The sequence below is a fragment of the Ursus arctos genome, chromosome X (assembly GCF_023065955.2).
Source record: "Ursus arctos isolate Adak ecotype North America chromosome X, UrsArc2.0, whole genome shotgun sequence".
Classification (NCBI taxonomy): Eukaryota; Metazoa; Chordata; class Mammalia; order Carnivora; family Ursidae; genus Ursus; species Ursus arctos.
The window spans coordinates 71,201,985-71,226,012 of NC_079873.1; the positions used below are offsets into that span (position 1 = coordinate 71,201,985).

Below are 24,028 nucleotides of genomic sequence, written 5' to 3' on the forward strand. Positions count from 1 at the left end.
TATTCAAAGAAGGAGAAATAGGTGGATATTAGAAAACTACACTGACTTGACTTAGTCCAATTTTCATGACACTCTTCTCAAACAACTGAATTGAATTAATAGAAATTTGATATGAATGGCATGCAGCATTTCATTGGTAATCTGTAATTTAAATATTACCTAGATTTTTTTTTATCCTAGATCCCATTTTTCATTGTTTATGCAATTTACCAAAGTGTTAACATTGGAAATTGTAGGCCATATTAATATGGAGCCACAGCTTGACTGATTGCTAGATCAAATTGGAACATGATAAATTAGTTGGTTTATTTAAAAAAAACAAAAGCAAATTAATGGAATACTGTTAAAGAGATTACCACATATTAATTTGAGCCAGGCAAAGACAGTGCTTTAATTTTGAAAAGCAAAACTATAGGTTACAATAAAGATGGTTTTCTTTTCCCATTTAAAATTCTGTGCTGTTTATAAGATGCTTGATGCAAAAAAGGACCATTTAAACCCAATGTTGATTTTATTTATGTATTTATTTATTTGTTTGTTTGTTTGTTTATTGGGGGAGAGGCAAAGGGAGAGGGAAAAAGAGAAAATATTAAGCAGGCTCCACACCCATCTCATAGTCAAATGCGGGGCTCAATTTCAGGACTCTGAGATCATGACCCAAGCCAAAATTAGGAGTTGGACACTCAACAGACTGAGCCACCCAGGCGCCCCTGCACCCCAATGTTGGTTTTCAAATGCCATTTTCTTCTCACCAAAACTGCCCTACCGTTTTTTACTTAAAATAAATCCATGTGTTTTAGTCAAATGAATTAACAAAATTTATTTTAAATAATTTTGACTGCAGTATTTCTACAATATATTCAAAATTTTTACATTCATATTGGAAACCATAGAAGATAAACTATAAATCCATATTTCCATTCTCTATTTAAATAATTGGTATCATCATTTTGATATCTGAATGATGATGTTAGACTCAGATTATACAATTATAATTCATCTATATTTGACAGACCTGTTTAACACTTAGAAATTGCCAATCCTGTTCTTTAATATTCAACTAAAAGAGTTTTCATTTGACCTAATCAAATGAACATAATCATAGTAACTAAAAGAGAGATTTTTCATTTGACATAATCATTAGAAGACTTCCTTCTAGCAAGATTATAGACTGATGGTAGTGATAAAGACCTTATTTTTCTGTGTTTTTTTCTGGGGAAAGGTTAATTAATCTTAACCAAAGATTGGGGGTGTGAATATTATTAGTACTTATTGATATTCAGAGATCCTCTTCTTGGTGCAAGTATATAGTTTATATACAGTTTATATACAGTAGTTTATATAAAGTAGATTTCCTTTATGATTTTTTTTTAAGTGGAGACAAGAATGATGCCAATAACCTAAGCTGTCCTCACTGTAGTATGTTTTTCATTACAGGAAATAGTTAAATCTTCGGTAGTTTAGCTTCATCTATACCATATTTATTTCTCTGAATAATGGGGACATTATAATTTTTGATTAATTGCAATCAAATTTACTACTTTGAGCACAGATTTGCCCTATACTATTGCTGTATTTTTCTTTCCGATTTCAAAATAATACTTTTATATTTTAAACACTGCTGCAACACATAATAAATTATTGTATATTTCTCCATCAAAGAGATTTATGCATGGAAAGGCTTCCAAGTGAAAGACACACTTTTAAAATGTGTGGTAAACATATGAATTATTTCTATTTTCACACTTCTTAGAAAAATTTGAAAATAAATGGTTATATAAAAATCTGGGGCACCTGGGTGTCTTAGTCAGTTAAGCGGTTGCCTTCAGTTCAGATCATGATCTCAGGGTTCTGGGATTGAGCCCTGCATCTGATTCCCTGATCAACAGGGAGTCTGCTTCTCCCTCTCCCTGCTTGTTCTCTCTCTCTCTCTCTCTCTCTCTCTCATATAAATAAATAAAATCTTTTTAAACAAATCACCCTATATCAAGCTGCTGAATAATCAATTGTTCTCAGGGTTTTTTTTAGCTCATTCAATTCCCATTGGAAAAGGGTATTTTAAAGGAAAGGCTTACCACCACCCCTTAACCATGCTCTAACAATTTAAAAAATCTTTGAAAGTGTATTACTACTATTTCTGAATTATATGTTTAGAATAGTTTTTAATGCTTTCATAGTCATCTTTAAGGAATTAAAAGCCATTTAAGAGATTAGCCCAGGGGCGCCTGGGTGGCACAGCGGTTAAGCGTCTGCCTTCGGCTCAGGGCGTGATCCTGGCGATCCGGGATCGAGCCCCACATCAGGCTCTTCCGCTATGAGCCTGCTTCTTCCTCTCCCACTCCCCCTGCTTGTGTTCCCTCTCTCGCTGGCTGTCTCTCTCTCTGTTGAATAAATAAATAAAATCTTTAAAAAAAAAAAAAAAAAAAAAAAGAGATTAGCCCATATGCTGCATACATGGTGTATTCTTAGGAATTTATGGTAACAGCAATGACAATGATTACTTTGAAAATGAAGACTAAATGAAGTTTGTAGTAGTGTGTGCATGTGCATGTGTGTGCACATGCATACATTTGTCTTTATTTGGGTCTAGTTCATGAAAAAATAATCAGCAGTCATTTGTTTGAAATATCTGCATCTACTTTGAGGGGCAATTTCCAGCCAATCTCAGAGAGGTGAAATCAAGAAATAATCTAATTAATAACCAAATATAAATTATTCTTTTAAGGTGTTAAACACAATTTACTGTTATTTTCTGACAGGGTTTGATATGTCACATGTGAAAGTTGTGGTAATCTGGTGTTATATAATCTGATGACTGCATAAGTCTTACTGAATATTTGAGGCTCATTATTATGGCACATACCTTAATTGGCTTTCAGTTAGAAACATTGAAATATGAAGATATATATAGAATTATAGTTCTGTTTAGTTACTTTTTGGTCTTTCCTGTGCTAGTTAGAATATGTATTTTAAAGTTTAGTAAGCTTAAGTTATAAAAAAATGAGATGTCTACTCCTTTAAACAAAATTGATAAGCTAAAACTAAATATAAATTACTTGAGAAATATATATTATACTTTTTTTTTCTAGTGATGTCTGTGACAGATTCGATCTCTCCTAAGTGCCCTGAGGCAGGCCCCCTTATAGAGACATATGATCACTGGATCTTGCTATCTAGATCTGAATACTTGTCAAGATCAGAACATCACAGAAGCATTAAGAAAAAGCTTTTTCAATGTGAACATTTCAACATGTACAGATAATCTATGTGAAAATCATTGTTCTTCTATGGATAACCTCTTTGCACAGAGTGATAGCTTTATCCTTTTTCACATCATTATGTTTGCTGGAGGAATATCCTGCTGTGCTACATCATAATAACATGTAATCTTCTTGCTTGGTTTAGCTGAGATTTAGGGAGACTCTGTTCATAGACGCTGTTCTTTAAAGGCTGATCTATAATTTTGTAGAATCACACTAGCAGAAGAGCAAGAGGCTTTATAAGAGAGATACAACCATTAAAACTTTTAAATGAAGATTAGTTTCAAGTTTTATAATCCAGTACCAAACCATCTGGCAAATCTCATGTCAGGTTTTGTTAAATTTCTGAGTTTCCTAAGTGTTAATTCATCCCTTTCTATAGCATTCCTCCTTCTTTAAACACACATGCATACACTTGACTTGTTGATGATTAAGATAGAGGTCTAATTAAGTGCCCGATATTGTTGATATTTCCACCTGGTGATTTATTACCCTTGAAGACAATTTAAAAATAGTCATTGCTTTTGGCAGAAGCCTTGGAATCTTTATGGATAAATGCACACGTTTTGCCAAATTAATCCCCTATTGCCAATCCTGTTCTTTAATATTCAACTAAAAGAGTTTTCATTTGACCTAATCAAATGAACATAATCATATTAACTAAAAGAGAGATTTCTCATTTGACATAATCATTAGAAGGCAGAGGCAGAAAGGCAGATAGGCAGAGTATAAATCCCCTATTTTTGTCATCTTATGTCTTACTACATCCAGAAGAAGGGACGGGATATTCTTATGATGTTAAACCATTTCAGAGAGACTCAGACCAATCTGGAAAATTTTAGACAAGCCTATGGGATAACTCAACTCTGTTTTCCTAAGACCTCATCATTTTAGTTTTAATGATGGCAGTTATCCTAGAAAAAAAATATGTAGTCTCAAAATAAATTTTAGCTTAGATTAACCTAGTGTTAAATAATTTCTGCACCATTCCATCTACCACTATCAAATTTGTGCTTTGCTTTTAGAAGTCCATGTCTCTTGACACCAATTTGAAAGCAAAAACACAAGCAAAAAACATACAAACAATAAAGGAGAATTGTCTATAAGACATAAAGTGTTCCAGATTCGCAATGTCCTGTCTGTGCCAGAATGCTGATAAACATAGGTTTGCATGTCCCTTTAATTCTAACAAATGTGACCCAATTATCCTGTGAACAGGAAATGTTAAGTAAATTGTGTATTTTCTGGCATGATCTTATCTCCAAAAAAACATGGTTTACATTCAGTTTGTTAGTTTATATGGGAACACTTTACTCTGTATAATTTAGGAAATGTTAAATTTGTCATATTTCTTCAAGCATGTAATCTGTATAATACTTTTAGAAAATTCTTTTAAGAATATTTGAAAATTATAAATGAATACTGAATATCAAATTCTATGTTTAAATTTATTTGATCCAACCCTTCTCCTTCTTGCCTTCATCCAAAAAAACCCACTTATTTGTAAGCAAATTTAGATGCATTCTATAACATTTAATTGGTCAATTCATTTTAAAACTTCCAATAGTTACTTGGCTTTAAATCTATTTCATTTATCTTTATGCATTCATAAAAATTATTAATATTGGTTCTCAAATTTTGATGATATCAGTAATTCTCCACTTTTATAAACCAACAGTTTTTGGTTTATATATATATATGCCAACTAAATTCACAAATAATTTATTTTTATGTAACTAAAGGAGTTTATGTATAATTGAAAGAGGTTTCTCTTAATTAGAGGTTATGTAAGAATTGTAAAAGTAAAGAATAATTAATGTCTGCCTTCCATATTCCCTCCACCCTCAACCATCATATTATTGTGCTATTTATTGCAACAGTTGGTAATTTTTATTTTTCAGATATACAAACGCTTTTTGTAAGTAATTGGAATTTATAGTTTCAAAAATATGGAGGTGGGGGGGACCATGTAGTGGATGGCTCTGAATGGCTTCCACTTCATGTTATTAAGGAAGATACATCCATAGTATTTCAAGTGAAGAGAATAATTATAAAGTGTCAGGCACTTTACCATAATAACTCAGTATGATACAATGGTTCTAAGAGGCTTTTATTTTATATTCATTTCACAGATGGTGAAACTGAGAGTCATCTTTAACTTGGCAGAGTTCATAAAACAAGTAATATGTAGAGACAGGTGCAGATTCCAAGGCCCTGCCTTTCTGCTGTGCACCACATTGCTGAGTAGATTTTAATCTCTTTTAAACCTATCTTTCCTCCTTAGTATTATCACACCTGCTTGACAGAAGGACCTTAAGAAACATTAAGGAGAGTAAGAATCAACTAAGGGTTTTTCCTATTTCAGGAAATCTCTGGAGTGTATTCATTGTAATTGAAATATGTGCCTTGTAATTTATTATAAAAATTAAAGGGTTTTTTCCCCAAGACTTTTAATGTGCAATCCTTTAACTAAGTATATAGTGGTCAAAAATAAGCATCAAATTATACTTCATATTTGTGAACTTTTCCATAGTTTTGATGGATATTATTTCCATAGTAAGAATTTTGATTTCTTACAAGGAAGTAATTGAGAATGACGTTATTTTTATAAAAGTACTCATTAGAAGGACTACCAACATACTTATATGTCTTTAGGCACATGTAATTTTGGTAAGTATCAAATAGGACTCTCCAAAAAATGTTTCACATGGGGGCGCCTGGGTGGCACAGCGGTTAAGCGTCTGCCTTCGGCTCAGGGCGTGATCCTGGCGTTGTGGGATCGAGCCCCACATCAGGCTCCTCTGCTATGAGCCTGCTTCTTCCTCTCCCACTCCCCCTGCTTGTGTTCCCTCTCTCACTGGCTGTCTCTATCTCTGTCAAATAAATAAATAAAATCTAAAAAAAAATGTTTCATATGATGCTTTGAAAAGATCTTTTTTCCCCCTAACATGTCAATATGTCAACTATATGGCAATAAAATAAAAATAATCTGTCAATTAAACTCACTTGTAGTCTTTGGCAGCTGCAATTAAGTGATGACTGTGACAATTTAGAATGTCACATTCCTGCAATATCTGACATTCCTGGGGTGTGAATGATTACTGTGAAAATGGAAGCATACTTAATATTTCTAGTAGAAAACATGTTACATTTGAGAAAGAAATGTAATTGCTGAATACAATGAATTTCTTCTAGATTCACTTTTTGCCGTATTTTGAGACAATAATGTAATATTGAGACTGTGGTCAGAAGTATCATGATCTTATTCTATGATTTTCTCACCATTAGGTTTGAGTGACAATAAAAGTTCCAAGTGAGAGAATAAAGGATATAACTCACATTTATCCTTAAAATGATCACTGAATCAGTCTGAGTTAACCTCATCCAGTAGTTTCAGCATTAGTCAAGTTAAGCAATGCAGTTAACACATTGTCATTAAGCTCAGATTCTGTGTGTGATACAGTCAGGAAAATATTTGAGAACAGTTAGAAGGTCCTGCCAATTTAGAAGTTTCAATGACATTATGTTGCTTTTTTTTTCCCAAGGCAGTTATATTTTGGGAAGTAAATTTTACTTTTTTCTTACATCATCTGTAACAGTTTCTTATTATTTTCCTAAAAGGCTAAATATTTTGGAAGTTGAAAATATGTTCCCATTTATCACAAAAGATATATCACTGTACATATTTTGAGCTATAATTCATATTTCTGTGAATGGAAATTTGGCTGAAAATTTCCTTACTTCTTGCCTCAAACAAAAAAATTGAAGGAGATTTCATAGAATTTGGGGCATTTACTTTGAATTAATGCTCCTTATGAGCCAGTCTCTTCTCACATTCATAAATAAAATCATTCAAACAGAATATAGACAATTTTTAAGCCATGAAATTACTGGATTCTGAAAGGTGAAATAATATAAATGAACACCTTTTTTCATATATGTCTATTTCTTTAGGCCAACAAGTCATCACTGGTGAAATAATGTATTATTGATTAAAGGATTGAATACATTTTAAACTACATCAAATTCCCTTCCAATGTCTAAACTATCAACTAGCAATATTTGACTCAGGAATAATAGGATTCGATATCTATCCATGCTTATCTTAGAAGTATTATTTTTATTTTATTATAAGCAAAAATGCCAGTGACACTTCTCAAAACTCTTTAAGATTAGTGGTAAGATGTATTTCTCACTTTTCACTATTTGAGCACTGTCTTAATATGAACTGGGTTAAAACGAGACATAAATCTGTAAAGAGTAATTATAAAGCACCTTACCCTTTTCTTGACAGCTTGACATCTGATTCCAAAAGAAGAAAAAAAAGGGAAAATACAGTTTGGTTCAGTATGTGGTGCATGTAAGGAAACAGAAATGCAGATGTGCATTTTATTTCTGAGGTATCATCAATGAACTATATTTCATTTTTTTTAAGAAGTCAAGCATATCAAAAAGAGTAAAATCTTGCCACTTGCAGCAACGTGGATGGAACTAGAGGGTATTATACTAAATGAAATGTCAGTCAAAGAAAGACAAATACCATATGATTTCAAGCATATATGGAACTTAAGAAGCAAAAACAGATGAACATAGGGGAAGGGAGGGAAAAAAATAAAATAAGATGAGAACAGAGAAGGAGGCAAACCATAAGAGACTCTTGACTAAAGGAAACAAACAGGGGTTTTGGAGGGGAGGTGGTTGGGGGGATGGACTAAATGGGTGATGAGCACTAAGGAGGGCACTTGAAGTAATGAGCACTGGGTATTATATGCAACAGATGAATAAGTACACTCTACCTCTGAAACTAATAATACAGCATATGTTAACTAAATTGAATTTAAATTTAAAAATTAAAAAAAAAGTCAAGCATAAATGTATTTGAGCACTAATATTTCCTAGAATTGCCATTTCTTCTATTTGCATTGTAGTTAATCCTCAGCAGTTCTTTATACTACAGCTATTTTATTAGATGATTTCCTCATTATTAGTTTTATAACTCTGGGATTTGGTGGAGGGGGAGGAGTAATGGGAAAACATTGTCAGGGATGGGAGTATTATTATTATTTATTTATTTATTTTTTAAAGATTTTATTTATTTATGTGACAGAGTGACAGAGAGACAGCCAGCGAGAGAGGGAACACAGCAGGGGGAGTGGGAGAGGAAGAAGCAGGCTCATAGTGGAGGAGCCCGATGTGGGACTCGATCCTGGTATGCTGGGATCACGCCCTGAGCCGAAGGCAGACGCTTTAACGACTGCGCTACTCAGGCACCCCGGAATGGGAGTATTATTTTACTCTTAAGTTGTCATTTTTGTGCAAAACAAAATTCAATGAACTTTCCTAATATTTGAATATTGAAATGTATTATACAGTAAAGATGTTTAGTTGCCAAATTTAAATGGACCAGATATATCCACATAGCTATAAACATTTTGGATGTTCCTGAAAAAGTTAAAAATAGGGCTACCCTATGATCCAGCAATTGCACCACTGGGTATTTACCCCAAAGGTACAGACATAGTGAAGAGAAGGGCCATATGCACCCCAATGTTCATAGCAGCTTTGTCCACAATAGCTAAATCATGGAAGGAGCCGAGATGCCCTTCAACAGATGACTGGATTAAGAATATGTGGTCCATATATACAATGGAATATTACTCAGCCATCAGAGAGAACGATTACCCAACATTTGCTGCAACATGGATGGGACTGGAGGAGAGTATGCTAAGTGAAATAAGTCAAGCAGAGAAAGACAATTATCATATGGTTTCGCTCATTTATGGAACATAAGAAATAGCAGGGAGATTGGTAGGAGAAGGAAGGGAAGAATGAAGGGGTGTAAACAGAAGGGGGAATGAACCACGAGAGACTATGGACTCTGGGAAACAAACTGAGGGCTTCAGAGGGGAAGGGGGTGAGGGATTGGGATAGTCCGGTGATGGGTATTAAGGAGGGCACATATTGCATGGTGCACTGGGTATTATATGCAAATAATGAATCATGGAACACTACATCAAAAACTAAGGATGTACTGTATGGTGACTAACATAACATAATAAAAAATTTTTTTTAAAGAATGAAAAGAAAAAATAAAATAAAATAAAAAGATCTGTGAACACAAAAAATAAAAAAATTAAAAAAATAAAATACCATCTTTACTTAATTCAGTGCGCATTTGAATATGGCATTATACATTTGAGGGCAGATCAGACAGACATAACACTGCTCACAACTGACAGAAAATGTTTAAACCAGATGTTTAAAATGTGCATGGGAAATGCAACTCTAAGAGACTCAGTTTAAAAATTTAAATCTGAGATTTTAGCACAAATCTTCTTAGAAGGTCCTGTAGCACCCAATACTTGGCTCAAACACATTTGAGTGTTTCTACTTTGCTTACCGTATGGCTATAAAATCACCAGCGAACTTTGCAAGTCCATCAAGAGTATGTGATTAATTCACTTTCTTACACATTTGTCCCACAATGCAGCTATATCTCTATGACATTCCAGTCATACTAACTACATCCTGGGGTTTCCTGCCTTGGGACATATTGCTTTTTATGCAACCAACAACAAAACTCTTCTTCACTCTCTGCATCTAACATCTACTAGAATTATTTTATAGACTTGTCCATTAATCACAGTTATTAGTCTGTCTTTCCTTTTCCCCTAGATCGGGGGTCAGCAAACTTTTTCTGTAAAGGGCCAGAATAGATATTTGTATTACATGAGAAAACAAATTTCCACAAAATTTCAATTGATGATATTTGAATGTCAATTATGTATAATTTGTTATGTAATATAGACCTCCTAATGAGATAAATGGGCTTGTGTATCTGGAAATGTGTTTCCATATAGATAGTTACTGCCAAATACTGATATCAATCCATAAGCATGTATTTTTATTTCAACATATCTATTTCTTAGAAGGCATGTAGAGTATTCTATTAGATTCTTTTCTTCATACTTTCCATTTAGCATGCCATTACATTGAAAATTAATAATTTTTTAAGATTTTATTTATTTATTTGTCAGAGAGAGAGAGAGCACAAGCAGGAGGAGTGGCAGGCAGAGGGAGAAGCAGACTCCCTGCTGAGCAAGGAGCCTGATACAGGACTCGATGCAGGGACCTTGGGATCATGACCTGAACTGAAGGCAGACACTTAACTGACTGAGCCACCCAGGCATCCCAAAGATTAATAATTTCTAATTGAAGGTTAAGTAAAAGCTCCTCAATTTCATATTTGTTCTACAATGCTGGTGTATATAACATAACTTGACATTACTTGTTCAAACAATTTCAGTTGTCATCAAAATGACTTTACTGCAGTATAAGTCTTGCATATAAGCACTGTATTATCTTATTGTTTTAGCTAGACTTATTAAAAGACATCAAGTTTGCAGCAAAAAATATTTTTCAAAGTAATTCAGTGTTTTATAATAGTGGTCACAGGTGCTTCTCATTTGGCAAAATTTCAGTGTTGGCTTTGAGCTCAAAACAAAAACAAAAACAAAAAAACAAAAAACTCAGTAAAACTTTGCCACTGCCAAACCATCCAACAGCTTGTGTGGTAGGGTAAGTCAGGATACTCAAATTGTGTTTTTAACAAAATTTCACAGAATAAAAATGGTTCCATTAACAACAGTAAATGAAACTTACATTGACCCTACACATGATAGACAAACATTTTCTATGAAGTACCTCCTGATGTGTAATACAATAAATACCTATAGGCTTTGGATGCCTTATATTTTCCCAAGCCTTATAAATTTGCACAAATAAACTTTTTTCTGTGCCACATATATCTTACTCACCATTAGTTATAACACTTCTTAGCAGATCCTGCTTCAAGTTTTACTGAATTATTGTTTTCTCAGTTTCATTGGAAGTATTTTTGCCTGTTCTGTTCCACAAAGACTATTCATTGATAGAGGTTAATTCTTCAGTCACTTCAAACTTGGCATTGCTTCCCCAAGTAAATAACAACCAAACATTGTTGGTAACACGTTAACTCCTTAAGAAGATAAGAAAGACCGCTTAAATTACCTACCTTTACTTTTTAAAATTCAGTACTGATGTTGTTTTTAATGTTCTCAACTTTTTGAGTAACTGTACTTCTTGAAAAGCTAACAGTCTTAAGTTTACTTTCTCCAGATAAATCGATTTGGCTGTTGTAAACAAACACAACTTAATTAGCTCACCATTAGTGTTTTTCTCTGCTTGGCTAACAAATGAGACTTCCAGAAACTTACTTTGGTCACAGTTTAATTTTCCTTTTTTCTTTTTTCTTTTTTTTTTAATTTTGTGAAGAAATTTTGCTGTGATGAGATGCTCCATTTTAATCTTTAATTCTTTTGACTGTTGCTTTCCTGTGAGTTGGAATATTGTGATGAGTGATCAGTCTGATAATATTAGTGTGTATTGTATTCTTTTTGTCATAACCATAGTGTCATTGTGTAACAAAACTGATCTGCCATTTAATTTGATAACAAAATAATTCTTGCTCAACTGGGCCTTAAAAGTATATGTTCCAAGTCTGATTGTCTCTTCTTTTCTTTATTTGACATGATGGTCATGCACAAGTAATATAAATAAATAAATAGTCACATTAAGGTGATATGTGTGGGATGCTTGAAACTGTGGGGGAGGAAAAATAATTTTCCCTCTACCCTTGTAGGTTCTCAGCTGAGACCTCCTGTAGTAAAAGACAGATTAACAGGAGAAAAACAAACAGAATTTTAATAACATGTACGCTTCCTGTATACATGGAGGATACCCAGAAAAACTGAGTAACTTTCTGAAGTGGCCCAAGACATTACCCTAAATCCATCTTCAGCTAAAGACAAAATATATTGGGGTGTGGGTGAAACAGTTAAGGAAGGTTACCAGGAAGAGCACAGTAAACAAGTAAATAATCTGTTATGCAGGTTTAATTTTGTTGCCTTCTCCATTGATGAGTTGCTAAAAATTTGGTCACCCTTCTCTTGCAGGTACAGAGAAGGAAACATCTTTACAAAAGGATATTTCCCTTATAAATATAGTGTTTCTTATGAAAGGGTAACTACTCAGTTTTCAGAGCTTTTTTATGTCTGCTTTTTCTTAAAAATGATCAGCCTGAAATAATCTTTATGTCAAAGAGACACATTTTGGGGTGACAAAATCTGCTCTCCTTCAAAACACTGTTAAGTAATACTTGCATCACTGTAATTTGTAGCACCAAACAACAGTACGAAGTTCTGAAAGTATGACATAAAATCTCAGTTACACTATTCAACTCTGCTATTATAGCATGAAAGCTATCAACATTCATTGAGTTTTCTCATCTTCTTGAAAAATCTTTCTCTTTCATAGATCAAATCATTACTTTTTACCAAATCCTTTACCCCATATACTAAAACCAAATATACAGAAAATGTGTATAGTATGCATTCATTATTTTAAAAACAGAGAACATACTCTCTCTATGTCCTGAAGAATATTCAATGGATAAAAACATTATCTTTTCAAGACCTTGATAATTATTCTGGGTTGGTAGGTTAGTATCTGTGTTCAGAAATTTCTTGTCACTTATTAAATATATCTTTATGTTAGGCAGCAAATTTGTGATGTGCTGGCAAACAGGATAGGTTTTAATTTCAGACCATGGTGAATTCATAAATACAAGCTGTTGAAAACATTGAGTTATAACAGCACTGGAGTGAAAATCTCTCCAGCTAAAATTTCATCTATTTAAATATTTTAAATTGTCCTCTATATTTCCATTCACATGTTTAATGAGTTTAAAAGTAACAGTGAAATTTAAGCTCCATGAGAAAGTTTTTTTTTTTCTCTTTCTATTCCTAGTGCCTAGAGTTTTGCCTGTCATATTACAACTCCTCAATGACTACGATGTGAACAGAGATTTACCCAGGCACTATTTTACTTACCCATATTTCATGCATGTGTGCAATGCACTACATTTTTCACTTTTAACAAACCACTGAAAAAATAACTTGTATTTTTTTTTCTCCTTCTAAAGCCAATGAAGGAGGTTATAGGATCTCACACCCCAATGAAAGAGTCAACAACTGTGGAGATCTGGATTCATCCCCAACCACAGGTATGAAAGGAAACACTTGATATTTTTCTATCCCCTTTAATTTGATTTTTATGAATGTATAAGAAATATTCCTAAGTTGTGTTTCTCAATGTGTGTTCCATGAAGTCTCTTTAGATGGTGCCAGACTCTAGTGTAAAAATATGACAGTAAATACATGTTTCTTCCTAATGTTGTTTGCTAATAATAGTGGAGTTAATTTATCTGTTGAATAAGGTACAAACATTCCTCAAAAAGTATCTTCTAAATGATTGCCTATACCATTGATTTTTAAGTCTACTTCTGAAATTATGGATTAAGAAATGACAACTGCTCTTTTATAGTATGATTTAATATAGAGAAATTTGTTTGTATGCCAATTAGGCAAATTTTAGTGAAACCTCACTTAAATCAGTTCAGGTGGAAGCCAGTTTGATTTTTTTAAATTAAGTTATAAGGTACTTTAAAAAAAAAAAAAAGAAAAAACACTTCTACTCATTTCAATCATAACAACTCAAAATTTGACTAACAAATCCAATCCCACTTTTTTGTTAAATAGAGACCCTTAAGGGGGCTTCAAAAATGGAGTGAGCAGACCAATATCTAAATATTTTTACACTATTTGTTATTTTGTCACTGGTTAACTTATTGTTTTTAATAAAGTAAAGGTTCTGAATCTGACCCTTGGGGTGCCAAATTAATAACCAAAAATTGAACACTTCCCAGTTATTTTCATATGCCTTTCATTTTTTACAAACATATAAATTTAGAAAATGTAGAAAAATAATGCTTAAGTACAATGTTAAAAACAAACAAACAATGTAATTGTTGCAGAATCATTGAGCATTACAGTCAAGAAAGAATTCTTGAGACTTTTTACAATGCAACTTAGTAAGCTTATTCAAGTAGCACAGGGACAGGACCCACAGGCAGAAAGAGCTGAACTTTTGCTGTATGAAGCTAGTGGCTATATGCATAATGCTTGAGTGGGAGGGGACATGCAGGGAGTATTAGATCATAAATGTCTTCTTCAAATATCTACTCATAAAACTACTTTTCCAAAATTTCTCTGGTGTTTATCATTCAGTCCAATATTAACTATTAATGAGATATATGGACCGTCATAAGACCCTTTAAGAAGGTATCACCCTGCACTTACTTAATCCTTACCAAAACTATGTAGGTCAGCCTTCTGGGCTAAAGTGAACATTTTTCTGCTTCTATCCCCATCGTAATGAAAAGAAAATAACATTTGTTTATTATTTATTATTTCATGTGTGCTTCTGAAATTATGAAATTCATGTGTTCTGTAAAAAATAACATTCTACAATATTTTGCCAAGTTAATTTATGTTCTTGGGAAAGAGTTACAGAGTTAATATATTCGCTGTGGGAAAAAATTGATTGATCAAATAAAGGAACATTAAAAGCTGGGTACTGTCCAAATTACTGCAAGTTTTAAATTACTCAAGTCTGACTTAGTGAACTTTTATCAAATTTCAAACTGATTTTCAAGCCTTGCATTTCTGTTTCAGTCTCAAGAAAATTGATAAGGATGTGGAGTATAGGTAATATGATCTATATTTATACCCTCAATGAAGAATCTATTGCAGTCTTTTAAATTTTGAAGGCATTTGCTATATATAATTGTTCTGCATTATTAGAAAGTGTTTTCAGGAAGTTAAAAAAAAGAATCTATTGCAATTTTCAGAAAAACAGTTTTGAGGAAAAGTACACAATTTTTAAAAATGTACTTTAAGTTCCAAAAATCTGATCAACCAGCATGATATAGGGTGTGACACAGATAACCAGAAGTCAGAGGGAATTAGACATTACTATGTAACACTCTTTATCTATGAATAAGAAGATGCTCTCTCAAAAAAAAAAAAAAGAAGATGCTCTCTCAGCAATGTGTATATATATATATATATATATATATAAAGCAATTATTTTTTATTGTATTCTACTAAATGCAATGCAATGTAATTAACTGTGCTAATTTGCTAATTTCTGGCCAATTACTGATGATTTCATGTGGAACTTAAAATCTTTTTAGAGACACAATCATTCCTTATATAGGTGGTGCTTTTTGCTTAAGGCTGTTTTAGGTAGGTAAGCCTTCTAAGTATCTGAAAGCCTTGAGTATCCTTACACTCTGAGACTTCAATTAAAAATTGAAATATGTCATAAAGTATAGGATTAAATTGTATAGTATTATTATGTAATTGATACAGATAGGGACTTTTCAACATTATTTTTGACAAACATTGTGCTTGTCTTTATAAAGTTTGAAGAAAATATTTGTGTTATGAGTAAGCTTTTATGATTCTTTATGAAGTATCTCATTTAACAAGATATTTATTTGCAATATTTAAAAAGCAATAATCAAGGAAAGAATATTCAATGGTAAAAAGACAGTCTCTTCAACAAATGCTACTGGGAAAACTGGACAGGAACATGCAGAAGAATGAAACTGGACTATTTTATTAAACCATACACAAAAATAAATTCAAAACGGATGAAAGACCTAAATGGGAGACAGGAAGCCATTAAAATCCTAGAGGAGAACACAGGCATTAACCTCTTTGACATCAGCCTTAGCAACTTCTTACTAGATACATCTCCTGAGGCAAGGGAACCCAAAGCAAAAATAAACTATTGGAACTTCATCAAGATAAAAAGTTTCTGCACAGCAAAGGAAACAATCAATAAAACTAAAAGGCAATTTTCAGAATGGGAAAAGATATTTGAAAATAACATATCTAATAAAGGGTTAGTATCCAAAATCTATAAAGAACTTATCAAACTCAAGATCCAGAAAACAAATAATCCAGTTAAAAAATGGGCAGAATAGACAGAGGAGGCAAAATGGCGGAGGAGTAGGGGACCCTGTTTCAACTAGTCCCCTGAATTTAGATGGATATCTATCAAACCGTTAAACACCCACAAAATCAGCCTGAGATGTAAGGATATAGATCTGGATCTCTACAAGCAGAAAAGCAACTGCATTTTGCAAGGTAGGATGTGCGGAGTCATGAACCTGTGGGGAGGTATTTGAAGATAAACAGAAGGGGGAGGGAGCCTCCATAAGCTGGTTGTTGGAACACGATAGAGCACCAGAGTGCAACCTCAGAACTCTTAGAAATCTGCTCTAGTGAGAGACATCCTTCTCTGAAAGCGGTTCTGGAAATAAAAAGCAGAATTCCAGGTAGGGCATTGTGGTCTTATATCTGAAGAGCCACAGAGCAAACGGGGGTGACTGAACCATAGAGTGCTCGAGCAGTGGAGCAGTGAAGCAGGTTATGGTGAGCGAGCCCAGGTACAGACTCAGCTCAGATCGCCATAAACCACAAGCCAGCTGGTCAGTAATTGCTCTTTTCCTAAGCAGCCTGAAAAAGCCTGGAAACTGTGCCTGTGACCAGGTAAAAACTCACAGGGCTGTAGCGGCCCAGAAAGGACATTAGGGTAGCACCCAGACATGATCCAGGAGCTTTGAGTGTATGTGAGAGCCTGTGGCAGCTCAAGGTTTTAGAGTCACAAAGGACAATGGCACTCTCAGGCTCCTGGAACTACCTCTGAGAGAGTTGCATTGGGTCCATACCTTGGGAGGCTGCGGTTTTCATTGCATATAGAATGAAATGTTTATCCCACAGGTTTCACTAAAGAGAAAAGACTGTGATCTTTCTGCTCTGGGCCAGAGGTTTGGACACAGCCATTTTTGTTCTGATCCTCTGAAGAGGGGCAGAAAGCCTCCATGGAACAAAAGCCACGCAGAGGACCAGTTTCCACTGAGTCCATTTCCCTGACAGGGGGTGGGGCAACTCTGCCCAGGCAAGGATACCTGAGAAGCAGCACATCAGGCCCCTCCCCCAGAAAACAGCCTGGAAGAACAGGTGGATGACAAGCCTATGGATTCCACAAGACTCTAAAATTCCAACACCAGGGGAAAATAGTACATTGAGCTCCAGGTATTGCCTCACAACTCATTTATTTTGTAGATAAAATTCTCCTTTTCTTTTTTTTCTTTTTCTTCTGCTTTGTGTTTTTTTTCTTTTACCTTTTTCTCATTTCAACTAGATGCTTATTATACCAACTTATATTTCATAGTTATTTTTAACTTGCATTTTTTCACATCTAATTTTTAACAGATATGTGCTTCATTTTATCCCTTTTTTCATTCTCTTCAATTTTATCTATCTATCTATCATCTATCTATCTATCTATCTATCTATCTATCATCTATTTATCTATATCTATATATATTGCTTTCCTTGCAATTATGGGATGTAGTGTCTTCTAATACAAAGACAAAAATTAACCCAAGAAGAGGTGGAACACCTTGCTTTTTCCACATAGAGATTATAGTCCCTCTACTCCTCCCCCAACCCTTTTTTTTTTATTTTATTTTTGTATTTCATTTTAGCTTTGTTTTCCTGTGTGACTTCTGACCACTCCGGATTTTGCTAGGGTACCTCTTGATTGGGTTGTGGTTGAAATGTTGGACTCTGCTCATTGTACACCCATCATTCTCTAGACAGAATGACAAGAAGGAGGAACTCACACAAAGAATCAGAGGCAGTGTTCTCTGCCATAGAGATAATCAACATAAATATAAGTAAGAGTGAGAGACAGAATTGAAGATAGCAGTCATAAAGTTAATAGATAAGTTTGAAAAAAGCATTAGTGACAATATAGAAACTCTAAGGGCAGAAATGAGATCAAATCAGACTGAACTTCAAAATGCTGTGAATGAGGTAAAGATTGCGGAGGAGTAGGGGTCCCCTTTTTCATCTGGTCCCCTGAGTCAAGTTGGATAGCTACCAGAACATCCTGAACACCCACGGAATCAGCCTGAGATGCAGGAAGATACATCTGGACCTCTACAAATGAACATCTCCAGCACTGAGTATTGAGATATGAAGCGGGATCCATGAATCTGCACACAGATATCGGAAGATTCGGGTGCTGGGAAGCAGTAGCCACCTGCACTGGGGAGTGGAAGCAACTCAAACATTTGGAGACTAATAACCATCCTGCTCAAGAATGATTCAATAAATGAGGAAATCAAAAATCATTTTAAACAATTGATGGAGACCAACGAGAATGAAAACACAACAGTCCAAAACCTATGGGACACTGCAAAGGCAGTCCTAAGGGGAAAATACATAGCCATCCAAGCCTCACTCAAAAGAATAGAAAAATCTAAAATGCAGTTTTTATATTCCCACCTCAAGAAGCTGGAACAGCAAGAGAGGAACAGGCCTAATTCATGCACGAGAGAGCAGTTGATCAAGATTAGAGCAGAAATCAATGAATTAGAAACCAGGAGTACAGTAGAGCAGATCAACAGAACTAGAAGCTGGTTCTTTCAAAGAATAAACAAAATTGACAATCCACTGGCAAGACTTATCCAAGACTTATCTCTAAAGGACCCAAATTAATAAAATTATGAATGAAAAGGGAGAGGTCACAACCAACACCAATGAAATTGGAAGGATTATTAGAAACTTTATCAACAGATTTATGCCAATAAATTAAGCAATCTGGAAGAGATGGAGGCCTTCCTGGAAACCTATAAACTACCAAGACTGAAACAGGAAGAAATTGATTTTTTAAACAGGCAAATTAATTATGAAGAGATTGAAACAGTGATTAAAAACCTTCCAAAAAACAAAACGCCAGGGCCTGATGGATTTCCTGGGGAATTCTACCAAACATTCAAAGAAGAAATAATACCTATTCTCCTGAAACCATTTCAAAAAATAGAAACAGAAGGAAAGCTACCAAACTCATTCTATGAGGCCAATATTACCTTGATCCCCAAACCAGACAAAGACCCCATCAAAAAGAATTACAGACCAATTTCCCTGATAAATACAGACACCAAAATTCTCAACAAGATCCTTGATAATAGAATCGAAAATACATTGAAAGGATTATCCATCATGACCAAGTGGGATTCATTCCTGCAATGCAAGGGTGATTCAACATTGACAAATCTATCAGTTTGATAGATTATATCAACAAGAAAAAAGCCAAAAATCATATGATCCTCTCAATATATGCAAAATAAGCATTTGACAAAATACAGCATCCTTTCCTGATTAAAGCCATTCAGAGTGTAGGAATAGAGGGTAATTCCTCAATCTCATAAAAACCATCTATGAAAAGCCTACAGCAAATATCCTTCACAATGCGGAAAAGCTGGAAGACTTTCCCTTAAGATCAGGAACACGACAAGGATGCCCAGTCTCGCCATTATTATTCAACATAATACTAGAAGTCCTTGCAACTGCAATCAGACCACAAAAAGGGATAAAAGGTATCCAGTTCGGCAAAGAAGAAGTCAAACTGTCTCTCTTCGAAGATGACATGATATTCTATATGGAAAACCCAAGAGAATCCACTCCCAAACTACTAGAAGTTATAGAGCAATTTAGTAATGTGACAGGATACAAAATCAATGCTCAGAAATCAATTGCATTTCTATACACAAACAATGAGACTGAAGAAAAAGAAATTAGGGAATCCATTCCATTTATAATAGCACCAAAAATCATAATTTATCTTGGAATTAACTTAACCAGAGACATAAAGAATCTATATTCTAGAAACTACAAATCACTCTTGAAAGACATTGAAGAAGACACAAAAAGATGGAAAAATATCCCATGATCATGGATCGGAAGAATTAATATAGTTAAAATATCCATGCTATCCAGAGCAATCTACACCTCCAATGCTATCCCAATCAAAATACCAATGACATTTTTCAAAGAACTGGAACAAACAGCCCTTAAATTTCTGTGGGACCAGAAAAGGCCCGGAATCGCCAAGGAATTGTTGAAAAGAAAAAACAAAGCTGGGGGCATTACAATGCCGGATTTTAAGCTGTACTACAAAGCTGTGATCACAAAGACAGCATGGTACTGGCACAAAAACAGACACATAGACCAATGGAACAGAATAGAGAACCCAGAAATGGACCCTCGGCTCTTTGGGCAACTAATCTTTGATAAAGCAGGAAAACACATCCAGTGGAAAAAAAGACAGTCTCTTCAATAAATGGTGCTGGGAAAATTGGACAGCTACATGCAAAAGAATGAAACTTGACCACTCTCTCACACCATACACAAAGATAAACTCTAAATGGATGAAAGACCTCAATGTGAGACAAGAATCCATCAAAATCTTAGAGGAGAGCATAGGCAGCAACCTCTACGACATCAGCCACAGCAACCTTTTTCATGACACATCTCCAAAGGCAAGAGAAACAAAAGAAAAAATGAGCTTGTGGGACTTCATCAAGATAAAAATCTTCTGCACAGCCAAGGAAACAGTCCAAAAACGAAGAGGCAGCCCACAGAATGGGAGAATATATTTGCAAATGATACTACAGATAAAAAACTGGTATCCAATATCTACAAAGAACTTCTCAAACTCAATATGCAAGAAACAAATAAACAAATCATAAAATGGGCAGAATATATGAACAGACAATTTTCCAATGAAGACATACAAATGTCTAACACATGAAAAAATGTTAAAAATCCTTAGCCATCAGGGAAATTCAAATCAAAACCACACTAAGATACCACCTTACGCCAGTTAGAATGGCAAAAATTGACAAGGCAAGAAACAACAATTGTTGAAGAGCATGTGGAGAAAGGGGATCCCTATTACATTGTTGTTGGGAATGCAAGTTGGTACAGCCACTCTGGAAAACAGTGTGGAGGTCTTTTAAAAAGTTAAAAATTGAGCTGCCCTATGACCCAGCCATTGCACTACTGGGTATTTACCCCAAAGATACAGACGTAGTGAAGAGAAGGGCCATATGCACCCCAATGTTCATAGCAGAATTGTCCACAATAGCTAAATCGTGGAAGGAGCTGAGATGCCCTTCAACAGATGACTGATTACGAAGATGTGGTCCATATATACAAGGGAATATTACCCAGCCATCAAAAAGAAAGATTTCTCAACATTTGCAGCAACATGGACGGCACTGGAGGAGATAATGCTAAGTGAAATAAGTCAAGCAGAGAAAGACAATTATCATATGGTTTCTCTCATCTATGGAACATAAGAACTAGGAAGATCAATAGGAGAAGAAAGGGGAGGTAATCAGAAGGGGGAATGAAGCATGAGAGACTATGGACTCTGAGAAACAAACTGAGGGCTTCAGAGGGCAGGAGGGTCGGGGAATGGGATAGGCTGGTGATGGGTAATAAGGAGGGCACGTATTGCATGGTGCACTGGGTGTTATACGCAACTAATAAATCATCGAACTTTACATAAAAAACCAGGGATGTTCTGTATGGTGAGTAACATAATATAATAAAAATATTATTATGAAAAAATAAAATAAAATAAAAAATAATAATAATTTCATAACTGGAATGGAAATTAGGAAAGATTTCTGGTTGGTCATGGCACTAGAGCTGAAATTCAAAGATTAGAATGGTGAGAGTGGGCTTATGATCAGTGATTTATTTGTTAAAATTGAAAAAGGAAAAAAAAGCACAGGGTATTGGGGTGCCTGGGTGACTCAATCAGTTAAGTGGCTGCCTTTGGTTCATGTCATGATCTAAGGGTTCTGAGGCGGAGCTCTGCATTGGGCTCTTTGCTCAGAGGGGAGTCTGCTTCACAGTCTCACCCCACTTGTACATACTTGCTTTTTATCCCTTTCTCCCTCAAATAAATAAATATAATATTTTTAAAAAGCACAGATCTTTGTATTCAGCAGACCTTCAGTCAGCTATAATAGTATTTATTTTCCAAGTTCATACATGAAGTAGGTGGCAGAGTTGGAAAACAGGTTGCCTATTTTACATAACAGTTTCTTTCAGCATTTTTCTCTCCCTAAAGGTAGTAAGAGAGTTGTCTTAATATCAACAGAAAAACATTTTATGTTGAACTAGATTACCTTGAGAACACGCATTTGAAGGAATAGGTATATAAGAGACACAGATGGAAGATCAAAAACCATTTTTGATTTTCAGGTACTAAAAGGTTAGTTGAACCCCAAACTCAAAACTCAAAATAACCTTTTGGGAATATCACACACATACACACACACAAACACACACACACACACACACACACACACCTGCTAGAGGCACAGAGCTTCAAAGGACAATATAAAAATCAGAGAAGTAGACATAGAATCTAAGATTTCTAACATAAATTAAAACCTTTTATATCTAGACAATGTTTGGAAACACCCTTAATTGACACTTCTATTCAGTCATTTGGCATCTTACACAATACTTAAGAAATTTCAAGCCTTACTTGTTTCTTTTGGGTTTCAGCATCCTTGGTACAGTCAGCTAACCTTGCGCATATTAAGCCTCAAAGCAAATAATTTTGAAGGTTATTTTAAGTATGACACAAGGATTTATCAGAAAGGACTTCCCTCAGTTTCTCTTTCCTCCTTTCTAAATATTTCAAAATGAGAAGCTAATGGTTTAAGTCATGCTCAAATAGGAGATTCAGAGACTGCTTTTGAACTAACAAAAAGCAAAAGAAAAACAAAACAAAACAAAAACTGGGGCTGAGTCAGGGAGACCACAGAGTATCTCTAAATTCTGACAATCTAATCCCATCTATATATGAATTTGAAAGAATTTATTTTGCATTTGCTCCCTCTCCATTTAATTCAGTTTCACTTTCAGGAGGAAGTAAACATACTCAGTGCCTAAAAACATGAGCTTTGTAAATATGCATACCCAAGTTTGAATCTTAGTTCAGTTCTTACTAATTATAGAAAAATGGACAAACTAGTTAATTTCTCTAAGTTTTGGTTTTCTCATCAGTAAAATGGAGATGATACTACTGTACCTGCTGCTTAGGGCTGTTGGAAGGATTAAATTCAATAATGTATGTCAAACAATTGGGCCAGTATCAGGACATTAGCAAAGCTCTAAAACAGCACTTATTATTCCTTGAATTTTTTTTCTTTGACACATAGGAAGGCACATTATCTGAACTCTTTGCCCTCTTTATATTTGAGGACTGGCAATAGCCCACCCTCCCCTTTTTTTCTCACTGAGAAATGGTGAGGGTACCTGGGTGGAAGAGTGAGTTAAGCATCTAACTCTTGATATCAGTTCAGGTCTTGAACTCACGTTGTGAGTTCAAGCCCTGTGTTGGGCTCCACACTGGGCATAGAACCTACTTAAAAAACAAAAACTGGGCACCTGGATGGCACAGACGGTTAAGCACCCAACTTTTGATTTTGGCTCAGGTCATGATCTCAGGGTTGTCAAATGAAAGCCCCCCTTTGGGCTCTGCACTCAGAGGGAAGTCTACTTGAGATTCTCTCTCTCCCTCCCCTTCTGCCCCTACCCACCCCATGCTTACACTCTCTTTCTAAAATAAATAAATCTTTTTAAAAAATGGTGATTAACTCCTTCACTATGTGAGACCTTATCAATCCTTGTAGACATCTCATTACAGAAATTAATAAAATATTTAGGTATGCATTGTATAAGTTAAGGGTTGTATCACTATTCAAAGACCACTTTTAAAAATATTTAAGTGTAATTGACATATAATATAGTGTTATATTAGTTTTAGTTGTACAAGCATACTGATTCAATAACTCTATACATTACTCAGTGCTCGTCATAAGTGTAGTCACCATCTGTCACCATACAGTGTTGTTACAATATTATTGGCTATATTCCCCA

General features: G+C 34.7%; 1 protein-coding gene across 1 annotated transcript in view; it reads left to right on the forward strand.

The window, feature by feature from the left end:
• PCDH11X (protocadherin 11 X-linked) overlaps window positions 1-24,028 on the forward strand; it is a 386,026-nt gene that overhangs the window by 278,648 nt on the left and 83,350 nt on the right. The window contains exon 5 of the mRNA XM_057304193.1: window positions 13,282-13,362. Coding sequence (XP_057160176.1) covers window positions 13,282-13,362 — 81 coding nt within the window. The remainder of the gene's footprint in view (window positions 1-13,281; window positions 13,363-24,028) is intronic.